The sequence below is a fragment of the Cetorhinus maximus genome, chromosome 19, assembly GCF_964194155.1.
Source record: "Cetorhinus maximus chromosome 19, sCetMax3.hap1.1, whole genome shotgun sequence".
Classification (NCBI taxonomy): Eukaryota; Metazoa; Chordata; class Chondrichthyes; order Lamniformes; family Cetorhinidae; genus Cetorhinus; species Cetorhinus maximus.
The window spans coordinates 75026160-75039279 of record NC_135897.1 but is presented as its reverse complement, the minus strand read 5'-3'; the positions used below and the strand labels follow the sequence as shown (position 1 = coordinate 75039279).

The 13120-nt window shown below is 42.4% G+C and overlaps 1 protein-coding gene and 3 non-coding genes across 5 annotated transcripts; all 4 read right to left on the bottom strand.

Moving 5' to 3' along the window:
- Positions 1-1958: 1958 nt before the first annotated feature.
- Positions 1959-12840, bottom strand: LOC144693929 (eukaryotic initiation factor 4A-II). Of its 2 annotated transcripts, XR_013579624.1 has the most exons (12): positions 12329-12840; positions 10766-10814; positions 10542-10674; positions 9928-10067; positions 7702-7870; positions 7165-7274; positions 6312-6455; positions 6073-6210; positions 5543-5632; positions 5201-5280; positions 4763-4957; positions 3402-4105 (listed from the first exon to the last, which is right to left on the bottom strand). XR_013579624.1 is itself a non-coding variant. In XM_078564158.1 (11 exons), exons 1-11 carry the CDS (start codon positions 12352-12354, stop codon positions 4813-4815), a joined length of 1224 nt encoding a protein of 407 aa, XP_078420284.1. In that variant the 5' UTR covers positions 12355-12840; the 3' UTR covers positions 1959-4812. The 2 variants fall into 2 exon arrangements, 1 of the variants encoding a protein (XP_078420284.1); XM_078564158.1 differs by having other exon boundaries at positions 1959-4957.
- LOC144694343 (small nucleolar RNA SNORA81) lies at positions 6881-7057 on the bottom strand. Its single transcript, XR_013579726.1, has one exon. It is a non-coding gene; the product is annotated as a small nucleolar RNA SNORA81 (small nucleolar RNA).
- On the bottom strand, positions 7591-7661 carry LOC144694346 (small nucleolar RNA SNORD2). Its single transcript, XR_013579729.1, has one exon. It is a non-coding gene; the product is annotated as a small nucleolar RNA SNORD2 (small nucleolar RNA).
- On the bottom strand, positions 10350-10419 carry LOC144694345 (small nucleolar RNA SNORD2). Its single transcript, XR_013579728.1, has one exon. It is a non-coding gene; the product is annotated as a small nucleolar RNA SNORD2 (small nucleolar RNA).
- Positions 12841-13120: the final 280 nt, after the last annotated feature.

Below are 13120 nucleotides of genomic sequence, written 5' to 3'. Positions count from 1 at the left end.
CAGAAGAGCAGTGGGGGGTGTTCAAAAAGGAAATGGGGAGGGTACAGGGTCAACATGTTCCCTCTAGGGTGATAGGAAGGAGTAACAAGCCCAGAGAACCATGGATGACCAGAGATATTCAGGATACGATGAGAAGGAAAAGAGAGGCTTTTAGCAGGTACAAGGGGAGCATCAGCAGAGGCATTAGTAGAGTACAGAAAGTGCAGGGTGGAGCTTAAGAAAGCAATTAGGAGAGCGAAGAGGGGATATGAAAAAGCTCTGGCAGGTAAAAGTAGGGAAAATCCCAAGATAACCTATAAGTGTATCAATGGGAAGAGGATAACCAGGGAAAGAGTAAGGACCAAGGGGGCAATCTATGGATGGAGCCAGAGGACATTGGTAGAGTGATGAGTGAATACTTCACATCCGTCTTCACCCAAGAGAATGAGGATGAGGATGAAGGTATGGAACTCAGGATGAGAGACTGCAAGGTTCTTGAGCAAATCGATATAGAGAGTGACAAGGTATTGGAGGTGTTGGCAGGCTTAAAAGTGAACAGATCTCCAGGTCCAGATGATGTATGTCCCAGATTGCTGAGGGAGGCAAGGGAGGAGATCGCAGGAGCTCTGACCCAAATTTTTAATTCCTCTCTGGCCACAGGGGAGGTGCCAGAGGACTGGAGAACAGCTGACGTGGTTCCGCTGTTTATGAAGGGTTGTACAGATAAGCCAGGGAACTACAGACCAGTGAGTCTCACGTCAGTGGTAGGGAAACTATTGGAGAAAATTCTGAAGGAGAGAATCTATCTCCACTTGGGAGAGGCAAGGTTTGATCAGGGATAGTCAGCATGGCTTTGTCAGAGGGAGGTCATGCCTAACAAATTTGATTAAATTTTTTGAGGTGACCAGGTGTATAGATGAGGGTAGTGCAGTTGATGTAGTTTATATGGATTTCAGCAAAGCCTTTGACAAAGTCCCACATGGGAGACTTATAAAGAAGGCAAATGCACATGTGATACAGGGTAATTTGATAAGGTGGATTCAAAATTGGCTTAGTTGTAGGAGACAGAGGGTGATGACAGAAGGATGCTTTAGTGACTGGAAACCAGTGTCATACCACAGGGATCTGTGCTGGGTCCCCTATTGTCATTTATATAAACGACATAGATGACTATGTGGGGGGTAGCATTAGTAAGTTTGTGGATGACAAAGATTGGCCGGGTGGTTTAGTGTCTTGGGCTACAGGAAGATATAGGTCAAATGGGCAGATAAGTGGCAGATGGACTTTAACCCTGAAAAGTGTGAGGTGATACACTTTGGAATGTTAATGGGGTGGTGAAAAAGGCATATGCCCTTATTAATCAAGGCATAGATTACAAAAGTAGGGAGGTCATGTTGGAGTTGTATAGAACCTTGGTGAGGCCACAGCTGGAGGAGTGTGTACAGTTCTGGTCGCCACATTATAGGAAGGATGTGATTGCACTGGAGGGGATGCAGAGGATATTCACCAGGATGTTGCCTGGGATGAAACATTTAAGGTATGAGGAGAGGTTGGATAAACTTGGGTTGTTTTCATTGGAGCAGAGAAGACTGAGGGGGCGACCTGATTGAGGTGTACAAAATTATGAGGGGCATAGACAGGTTCGATAGGGAGCAGCTGTTCCCCTCACTTGAAGGGTCAGCCATGAGGGGACACAAGTTCAAGGTGAGGAGCAGGTGGTTTAGGGGAGATGTGAGGAAAAACTTTTACTCAGAGGGTGCCTGGGAGGATGGTGGAGGCGGGTCGCCTCACATCCTTTAAGTACCATCTGGATGAGCACTTGGCACATCATAACATTCAAGGCTATGGGCTAAGTGCTGGTAAATGGGATTAGGTTGGTAGGTCAGGTGTTTCCTCATGTGTCGGTGTATACTTGATGGGCCGAAGCGTGTCTTCTACACTGAGAGATTCACAAAACAATTTTTGAACCAAAAACCAAGGGAGTGAATTTGTTTAATAGCACATTTAAGAACCGTAAACACAGTAGAGGGCTGTTACTGGAATAGTAATCCAGAAAAACCTGATTGAGTTTAAATCTCATGACAGCAATGTAAATCTGCAAGTAAAAAGTGATGGTGAATATTAAACTACCATTCTCAGTTAAAAACTCATTAATTCACGAATGTCCTTTCCAGCTGTCCTTATCAGCTCCAGCCTTTGCTTCCAGAGCCTCAACGATGCATTTAACTCTGAACTAGCCTAGCAAGCCCTCTGCAATGGCCAGTAATGCACAAGTGGGTGTATGCAGTGGGAAGTAGAAGTCATCAATTTGTTAGATGAACTTCAAACTTAGTCAAGTACAATTACTGTTACACCCCATTTTTAATGACTAAGAATCCAATTGATGTCAAGTAATTTCAGTTAGGATCCACCCTCCCCAACTGCAAGGTTTGGCTTTAAATAATCTGGTGTCAAAATTCAAGGTAATGTATTGCATAACATTCCTATTGTATAGTAAGTAGAAAACGTTCCTTCTTTTAGTCCTGTGGTCTACTAGAATGAAATAGGTCTTTTAATATAGTGAAATAGCACATGGGCAATTACATTCATTGGAAAAGCTGAATATCCATTCTTTACTTGAGATTCCCACAATTTAGACATCAGCTACTTAACTACAATGGAAGCAAAGCTTTTTGATTTGAGCACACCAGAAAGTAAGCCAAAGATAGGCTACTAATAATCACCTATAAAGATTTTAAAATTCTATTTGTAGAATGTTAGTGCAGTGTTAGACTGCAATATTGTGGTTATGAGGAAACTAAAGGTAGCTACTAGAAGGAATGATTAAACAGAATAGCAGACCAAGCACTATGATTGAAGAATAAAGCAGGAGCACTTGGAAGATGGAAAGCCCTTCTCTCCCCCACCTCCACCAATGAGTGCAATAATAGTGACATGAACTACACAGCAATGATTGCTATATACTGTCAGCCTACCACCCAAACAGCAGGATCATCTCAGGAAGCATCACACCCCACAAGATACATCAATCAAATGTTCAGACAAGTGTTTAACCAACTCAGATTTTCTACGATTAAGACTGGCTCCATGCATTCACTACCCTCTCTGCAAACTAATGTAAACAATTGGCCTCAAGACCACACACAAGAAAATCTATATGCTGTGGGTCAGTTCTTTCACATTTCTGATACTAATGCAGAATATTGTTAAGTATTTAAAGAGCAAAATAGTTACTACTTTACCCATATTTTTAAACTGAAGAAAATACTGCAGTTGTTATAATCTTTATATACCCGAAGAGAAATCTAAGTAACTGCCCACAATCTTTATGCTGTCTAAATTATTGTGTTCCCTCAGTACTAGTAAGGAAGTTGGAAATTAGTTACACTCTTCAAGAGGAATGACAGATTGAAACAACCATCTTGTAGTTTTTGTTCCTCCTAACAAAGGAGGTCAACATTTCAAGTTCAAATTAACTTTAATAGCTTTACATGCTAACTTCTCAAATTCCACCTTACAAATTGCAATTCAGCAGAATTTAATAGGTGCAAAACATTACTGTTGTAAAGACTTCAATGTAGGTTCAAGTCAGCCGGGGCACTGATTATCTGGAAGCCATACAAAAAAGGAAAATGCAGAAATTATACATAAATCAAATTACTTCTCTAAACCTACATAATGTTTTATAGAACTTTTTGCCCTTCAATGTGAATGTTAGCCTCACAGGGGCTGGAATACTGCAATTTCTAACTGGCCAGCATTGCATATTGAACCACTCCTGTGCATGCATGGCTTAAACCTTACCGATTAATGGCCAAGTTATATAAAGCTACGGATTTTATAGAAACCCCATTTAAAAGTAGGTTTATTGAGTGTAAACCTCTGATAATAGTGTTTCTTGTTTGAAAGCACCACAGGAATGAGCCTGTAATACATTTGCTTAGGCTTGCTGCATTTTATATTGCTCAGATCATACAAACATGCACCACCATTGCAAATTTACAGGTAGTTTTTCCTCATACATTAACTCTCTCCAGAAGCATCTTAGATCAACATCGTTTGAGAGTTGAAAGATCTATATTTTACTACTGAGCAGAGTCTGTACAATCTCCTAGTAGGTTGTTTTCTAGAGAAAACAAAAATAAATATTTAGAATAGGAAGACAGATAGCGACAGGTTGCATAAATTAGAACAGCCCATGTACAATAAACAAAAAAGAACTACAGTTACAAAAATAAAGATACAATACAGGAATGCAGTTACAACATCTGGTTTCCTTCAAAACTAATGCCAAATTTCTCACATTTGTACACAAAGTATTTTTTAGCAACCATCTACTAGGAAGCCAACACTGTGCAGATCATAGCACAAGTAGATCTTTGCACAACTCAAAAACTTTTTATTAAATACAAATACATGTAGTTAGATTACTCTAGAAAAAAGTGCACATACATTTTACCAGTTGATTGGCAAGCTTCATTTTAAAATAGTTGTAGATATGCCAGTTTGACATAATTGGCTGATTTAACACAGCACTTGAATTTTTTAGTCCATAAGTAAACTATTAAGTGATAAAGAATATCGAACAGAAATGCTACTACAGAACGTTCAAAACACTGAAGGGCATATACATTTAAACACCCCATGACTTAAACTTCCCACCCCAGCAGTCAACACTGCAAAAGGATGGCGTTCCTCAAGTCACTTATCACAATGCTGGATTTCTGATCCTGTTTGCACATGGGAGAAGAGATTCAACAACTCGTGAAGCAGCACAACGCACCATGTAGTCTGATAATTCAGCAGCTGCAAATGCAAATTCTCATGCCATCATTAAATCAGGTCAGCCACATTCATAGGCATCTCTTCCACAGTTGTATTGTAGAATGTCTCAATATCACGAAGAATCCTTTTATCCTCTTCAGTAACAAAGTTAATAGCAACACCTTTCCTTCCAAAGCGACCCCCACGTCCAATTCTGTTTAAAGAATAAAAGTAGTTACACCCTCAAACTATTGAAAGATAAAGTACAAGGTAATATCCTGGTACAATGGGTGAAGAAAAAGGATTTCTCAAATTCCAATATGAAGCTGTATTTCTGTTGTTTCCTTACTCTGTATTCCCTGTCCAAAATCAAGCATTGCATAATGCAATACGGACTAAGCCACACTTAATGAACTACTCAAGTTCTTTTGTTTAGATGAATTTGAAAAATACTAACCTGTGAATATAGTTCTCACGATTTGTAGGCAAGTCATAGTTAATAACTAGAGACACCTGCTGCACATCAATGCCACGAGCCTTTAAGAGAATATTCAAATTAGCTTATAAAATTGGTTTGTACAAAATTACTACAGAAACACATTTTACATCAAGATCTCGGTTGCTCTAGAGCAGCTTATGGTCTTCCTTCCTCTGCCTTGAGCAAAAAAAGAACGCCTCCCTGAGCCAAGGAGGAACCTGTCATTACAATTTTCTGGCATCAGCAACTGGGTGCAAGGACCTCAAAATAAAGTAAATGCAATTTTTAGCAGCCAAACCTTGCGCATGTCAATTTACATACCAGCAAGTCAGTAGTGATAAGTACACGGCTAGATCCCGAGCGGAATTCCCTCATAATCACGTCACGTTCTTTCTGGTCCATATCGCCATGCTGCAATTGACAGTCATAGAAAGTTACTGCGTTTACAGACATTATATCAAATTGTCAAAAGCAATTATTATTCTAGTCTAATCTGACTGGCAATAACTGACCATTGCTTGGATTAATTAACCAAAATGAGTGGAAAAGAATCTTGCGAAAAAGCTGCAACTAAACAAATAAACCACTTACTCTAATTAAAGTGCCTCCAACTAGTTCTTCTGCAATATCAATTTTTACAGTTAAAGCTCTTGCCTCAATAGAACAGGAGTGGTCATGGATACCAAGAGGGCCCCAGGTTTATGATTTCTGATTTATGCAGAAAGTTGCAACAACCAGATAATGTTCAACTTAATTGAAAAAACTTCGGCAAGATACAAGAACAGTGGAACTATACTACAGATGAGAATCAATACCTTCAAAGACAGAAGATAAAACTGCAGAAACCTTACCAATGCAGAGACAGTGAAGTCCCTTGCGTGCATTTTCTCAGTTAGCCAATCAACCTTCCTCCTCGTGTTAAGGAAAATCACAGCTTGTGTTATTGTTAGAGTTTCGTACAGGTCACACAGCGTGTCCAACTTCCATTCCTGTCAGGATAAAATCCTAAATTTGAATCAAGCCTCCAATAACTGCCATTTAATTTTTAATTCTATCCTGAAGAGGGGATTTTAAACTTTGTTCAATGCACCTCTCTCTCCACATTGATGTAAAATTGCTTGATACCCTCAAGGGTGAGCTCCTCTTTTTTCACAAGGATACGGATTGGATCACGCATGAACTTTTTGGTGACCTCCAAGACATCGCTGGGCATGGTAGCAGACAACAAAACCACCTAAAGAAAGAAAATTATTATTTAAACCACTTTATTTAAAGTTCTTTCCAGTATGCCCTTCGCACCAATCCCCCTCATTAGAAATCTTGTCTCTGCACAAATTTCAGCATTTTTCATTAGATATATTTATGTACATTTGTTAGTTCTGTAATTACTCTTGGAAGGTAGCTCAATATCCCAATTATTCAGTTTATAATGAACTTTTGTTCCAGCTATTGTATCCCTCAAATTACTGTCCACATTTCTATATAATCAAAGCAAAAGTATACAAAAGTAAAGATAGAGCACAATGTTAAATACCAACCAAAACGTTGCATGCCCCCGTTCGATTATTTCCCAGTCTCTAATCCTTGTTCATCCACAGATTATTTCATTTCACCCCGAATCTCAATGTGCAACACAGGATCAACCAGTCATCCATTAAAAACTGTAGCACAGAATCTTGAGACAAAGGACACTGGACATTAAGAAAGAGGTCCACCCTGGACTCATTTGCAATGCTGTGCATTTTTTCTTCTTCCTCGGTGTACTCTACTAGCATTATTACAAAAGGCAGGGGTACCTGAATTTTGTAATTTTAGCAGAGTGCTTAAGAAGAAGGTAAGTTGGTAACATCATGAATTCGGACATTTCACTGCTGCCCATGTACTATCTACTGGAAGCGATTTCTTACTCAGGTTACCTCCTGTTGGAAAACAGACCAGCATACCTGAATGTTTGTGCTCAGCTTCTGAAAAATCTCATAGATTTGATCTTTGAATCCACGACTCAACATTTCATCAGCTTCATCTAAAACAAACATCTTGATCCACCTAGAAGCTGTAAAAATCATTTAAACTAAGTTAAAGCACTATTCTGTGGAGTAGCTTCCAAAAACCTGGTACACATTCACATAAACTTCCAGAGCAATCAATGGCAAGTTTTTCATTCAAACAGTAAATGGCAAACACACAGAGACAGAGCCCAGGGCGAGAGCTGCTCACTGGCACCTTTCACCAGACATTGGTTACAATGTTTTGACCCAAGGGACTCTAGTAACCTGAATTCTAAATCGCAGTTTCTGACTAACCTTAGACCCAATTCCAAGTCTGTTTTTTTAATTAGTTAAAATACGTGCATACCCAACTATAAAACAGAGTGATCAGTTCAGAAGTTTGTCTCCATTTCAGGTCAGTCCCGAAAGATGGAAAAAGCATCATTCCACTCTGAAAAATTTGAGGACTTGGGATTTGAGATCAGTACTCACATATATATCCCCTGTTCAACATGTCGAACACTCTCCCTGGAGTTCCTACAACAATGTTGGGAGCTTCTGCGTTCAGCTTCTGCATCTCACTTCGTACATTGGTGCCACCAATGCAGGCATGGCAAGTGGCACCCATGTAATCCCCAAGGGCCAGGATTACCTTCTGGATCTAAAAAAGGGTATAGATTCACTTAACCCTGTCATTAAAATATACTTGACGGTACAAAAACTATTTGTTGATTTGATGCTGTAGTTAAACACTGAGCATTTAACATTTACCTACTGAAACACTCCTTTGAATAAATATGCAAGGTACAATATTGGAATCTGAAGTGAAAATATTTATTCTTGATATAATTATTTGATACTTATTCAATTTTAGCTTGCCATTATCCAGAGGCCATCAATAGCCCAAGAATAAACCCACAAAATTAGAAACTGTCAGGAATCCTGCACTGTTTTTGGGAGAGAGAAGTAAAGAGAATTCTTTAAAGTCAACCACCCCCCATTTTTATTTAAGAAACCTGTCTGAAGGCCCTTAAGCTTATCATTTGGTGCCACTCTCTTCTCCAGTGATGCAAGTGGTGAGAAAAAAAGATGCACACTGTAGATTAGGATTAAGCAGAGAGCAATCACTACCACAAATTTCCAACTAGGGGACTGCAGAATCTTCAGCTCAATCCTTGTCCACATTTTGCACTGGAATTGCACCCATTTAAAAACAAAGTAGAGGAAAAGGCACTGTTTCTTCTGCTTGAGATTTACATAGACAGGAACAGGAGTAGGGGCTACCTAAGCCTGCTCCAGCATTCAACATCATGGTCAATGTGTGTCCCAACTTCCTATGCTCATTTCTTCATTCCAGCGGTAACAAAAAAAAATCTCATTTAAATGAGCTGACCTTATGTTAACTGTCATTTGCAGAACAGAATTCCTAACTTCTATCAGCCTTTGCCTGTAGAAGTGCTTCTTAATCTCACTCCCGAAAGATCTGGTTCTAATTTTTAGGCTATTTTTAGCCCCCTAGTTCTAGGCTCCCTGAGCATCAAAAATAATTCTTATCTGCCCTATCAGTTTCCCTTAGATTCTGACCTTTCCCATTATCATCTAAATTCCATGCAATGCAAATTTCTCCCTGTAATTTAGCCTTGGAGGCCAAGTATCATTCTAGTAAATCTAAACTGAGCTCCTCTAAAGCCAACATATCATCTTCAACGGTGTGGCTTTGTACAGCTGCAGCATAATTTCTCCCTGATTTTTAGTTTTCTAGATACAAAGTATCTTTTGAATTATTTTCTGTATCGGTGCATGACATTTTAATTATCTATGTACTGAAGCCTCAAAGTCTCCTTGGACTGCTACTGTTTCTGGCTTTTCACTATTTAGAAAGTACTCTGATCTATTGCTTTTCGATATCCAGATGGATGAGGAATCATTTGAGTAGCCAGTATTGAGCTTTGTGTAAGCAAATAGTCAAGTTTTATAGTCACATTTTGCACTGAAGTGAAGCACTATGTTAGATATGGTGGATGAGGAACCAATGGATAATGCTGACATGGACTGTCAGAAGGTTGCACACAGATTAGCAATGAAAGTGCAGGAGACAACCTTGTGACAGACTGATCATTGGTTGAAAGGTGTAAAGTGTAGGTGAGGGAACACATTGCGTGATATGACAAGGAGTGTTCCCTTGTGATCTGTATATGCTATTCAATATGATGACTTGGTTGAAGGAAGAGTTGTATAGCCTAGTTTGCAGATTGACATCAAATTAAGAGGCAGAGGAATTTGTTTAGATGGAAACAAAGTTAAAAAACAGACCAACTGAGGGGGCTAGATGGAAATTCAATATGGGAAGAGAGAAGTTCTCCACTTTGGACAAGCAAGAGTCAGAAACTTCATGGTGACAAACTGATCAAAAGGAGCTAAAGGTACTATGTACACAAGTCACTAAACATTAGTGCATAGGTACATTAAGTCAAAAAAGCTAATGGAAAGCTGACTTATATTTCAAGGAGGTTGGTGAAACTGCATCTGGTGTACTTCATTCAGTTTTGGGCACCAAAACTTTAAATAAAGGGCAGTGAAAAGGAGTACAGTGCAGATTCAAGTGGCAGTTGTACCTACATAAAGTCCTATCCAATAACACCAGAATACACATAGTGGACCTTGCACTATTAAGGTGACATTCAGACCATAAGCCTCACTGAATAGACCACCTTGTACCTGCTGTGCCAGTTCTCTGGTAGGAGCCAGCACCAAGGCCTGTGATTCTTTCATATCCAGCTCTAGCTGTTGCAGGATTGAGATTGCAAATGTGGCTGTTTTGCCAGTTCCAGACTGGGCTTGGGCAATGACATCAAAACCTGAATTAATGAGAAATCAGAAGTTACCTTTGAACAAAAAAAGGCATTTGAAATATTAAATTCTGTTCAATTTAAGCAATACACTTAGGAGTCAATCCCTACAAGCTTCTATCAATTGACAATCCTAAATGTCAACCAATTGTGTACATCTAATGCAATAATGTTCAAAGCCAACATCGGAAGCCCAGGGGCAGACAAGGGCCAAGATCATGAAGAAATAGATATATTCCTCAGTCAGGCCCCTCACCCCGAAAGATAGTTTTATGGCTGACAAAGTTCTATGAGTGATCAGTAAAGAAGTTTCTCAGCATTGCATATCAGTCCCGAAAGATGGTAAAACATCATTTCACTCTAGGTTTAGATTGAGGTAAGATCTGATGTACCAAGCCATGTAACAAGATTTTATCAAAAGGCAGTCTTAGCTACCACAAACAATGCCAAACCACTTGAATAATAGTAGTATTTAATATTCACCTTTAATACATGGCATAATTGCCCTCTGCTGAATGGCAGAAGGTTTTTCAAATCCATATGCATAAATTCCTCTAAGAAGGGTCTCCTTCAGGTTCATGTCATCAAAGTTATCAACAATTTCATTCCAGTTACTCTGTGGGGGCAATAAAGAGAAACCATTTTAAGTTAACTCAGGCAACAAGAAAATCTCTTTAAGAAAGCACAATGTTGAATACTATACTCACTTCAATAACACCATCTGGGTCCATTCCATCTGGGCCATGTTCTTTAGAGCTGCAAAAAATCAAAATGACGATTTCTAAATTAAGTGGTGTGCACTTCCAAATCTGTCACCACTTTAATGGCTCTCCCCAAACCAACCCCTTCATTAATGAAACAAAAGCAAAAAACTGCGGATGCTGGAAATCCAAAACGAAAATAAAAATACCTGGAAAAACTCAGCAGGTCTGGCAGCATCTGCGGATAGGAGCACAGTTAACGTTTCATGCGAACTCGAAACGTTAACTGTTCTCCTTTCCGCAAATGCTGCCAGACCTGCTGAGTTTTTCCAGGTATTTTTATTTTTCCCTTCATTAATCAAGTTGATTCCCTCATTTAACTGCAGGGAGGTGTTCTAAGTTGCCAAACAAAACAAAACAAAGCGCTTTGCCCTTCCCCTGGCCAGAACTGGAGTGGAGGAGCAAGAAAATCCTTCTCAACTTGGGCTCCTTAAAAATGAGATAAAGACAGGCGACCTGTTTGGGTGAAGAAACGGGGTCACGGATCGCTGAAGCCAAATGCCGCAAGTTAAACATCTTGTTGAAAAATGAATTTCAGAAGGTTTGATATTGAACCCAGCCCCAGGCAGGAGCGACACGAGCACTGGTACAGGCCCCGACCCCTCCCATCTCCACGTGTCCGCACCCGCTCCACCTCGTGCGGCAGCCGCCTGAAGCCGCTTTCTTACCGGAGTCAGAGCTCCACCCGGGGGGAGGGGGGCGGTCAACATCACCCACCCGGGGGAAGGGGGGGGCCGTCAACATCACCTACCCGGGGGGAGTCAATATCACCGACCCGGGGGAGGGGGGGCGTCAATATCACCGACCCGGGGGGGAGGGGGGGCGTCAATATCACCGACCCGGGGGGGAGGGGGGCGTCAATATCACCGACCCGGGGGGGAGGGGGGGCGTCAATATCACCGACCCGGGGGGGAGGGGGGCGTCAATATCACCGACCCGGGGGGAGGGGGGGCGTCAATATCACCGACCCGGGGGGGAGGGGGGGCGTCAATATCACCGACCCGGGGGGAGGGGGGGCGTCAATATCACCCACCCGAGGGGGAGGGGGGCGTCAATATCACCCACCCGGGGGGAGGGGGGGCGTCAATATCACCCACCCGGGGGGGAGGGGGAGCGTCAACATCACCCACCCGGTGGGCGTCAATATCACCCACCCCGGGCGGGGGGGAGAGACAGTCAATATCATCTACCCGGGGGGGAGACAATGAACATCAAACACCCGGAGAGGGGGGGTCCCGTCAACCTCACCCACCCCAATCAGATGAGAAGCCGGGGGGTAGCACAAGGCCGCTTCCATACGGGCGCCATTTCGGCGGCGGCTCCGGCTGAATCTCCCCTCCCCCTATCCCCCCTATGCAACAAACACCGCGGCTCATCCCCGCCCCCTCCCCTCTCCATCTCTATTACTGGGGTTATTTATTTTATTGGGGGGATTATTTATTTTGTGCGGGAGTGAGGTGGTGGGGGTGTTTGTGTGTGAAAGATGATAAGAGCCCTCCAGCCGCTAACCTGTAATCCGCAGAGCCACACGACATTTTCACCGGCCGCCGCCGCCACTGACACCGCCTCACTGAAAGGAAGCGCAGGCTCCGGGTCGCGCCTATTTATACCCTCGCCGCACGGCCACTTCCGGTGCCCGTTCAAACACGCCCGCAAAGCGGTTCAACGGCTCCCGCCCCCCCCGCGCAGAGCGTGGCCGCCTGACCCGCCAACATACCGACTGTCCCCGATCGCACCGGCGTCCCGTCAAGCGCGGCCGCGCTCCGTTCAGAAATGCTGCTCGCCCTATTTTTTCGCGGCGGATGAATATGGTTAGAGGGAGAAGGAGGGGGGACGGGACGGGACGGGGAGGAACGAAGATGTTGAGAGCGCTCCTCGCTGACGGGGTTTCCCGAAGTGCCCCTGGCGGCAGGCTGAGCGAGTGGGGCCTGGGCCTGGGCCTGAATTATTACAGCCTGGGCCCTGGCTTGGTCGGCTCACACTCCCAGTCCCCCGTCCCCGACTCGGACCCAGGGAATATATCTGCTAAAACAAAAAAAAAATCTACGTACGTTTAAAAAAAAAAATTACCATAAGGTATAAAGAGAATCCTAACGCTAAACAGTGTTCAGAAAAATTAGCCGCCCTCATTTATTCAGTACCTCAGCCCTGTCTGACCAGGTTAAAAAAAAAACATCCACACGTGCAAGATCTGTCCACTTTCAGGTGAATTTGTACCACAATCTGTCACTGCAACGGAGAGATTGCACTTTCGAAATCCCAACTGTGTAGCCGCAGACCCTGTGTTCACCGCGACGTTTT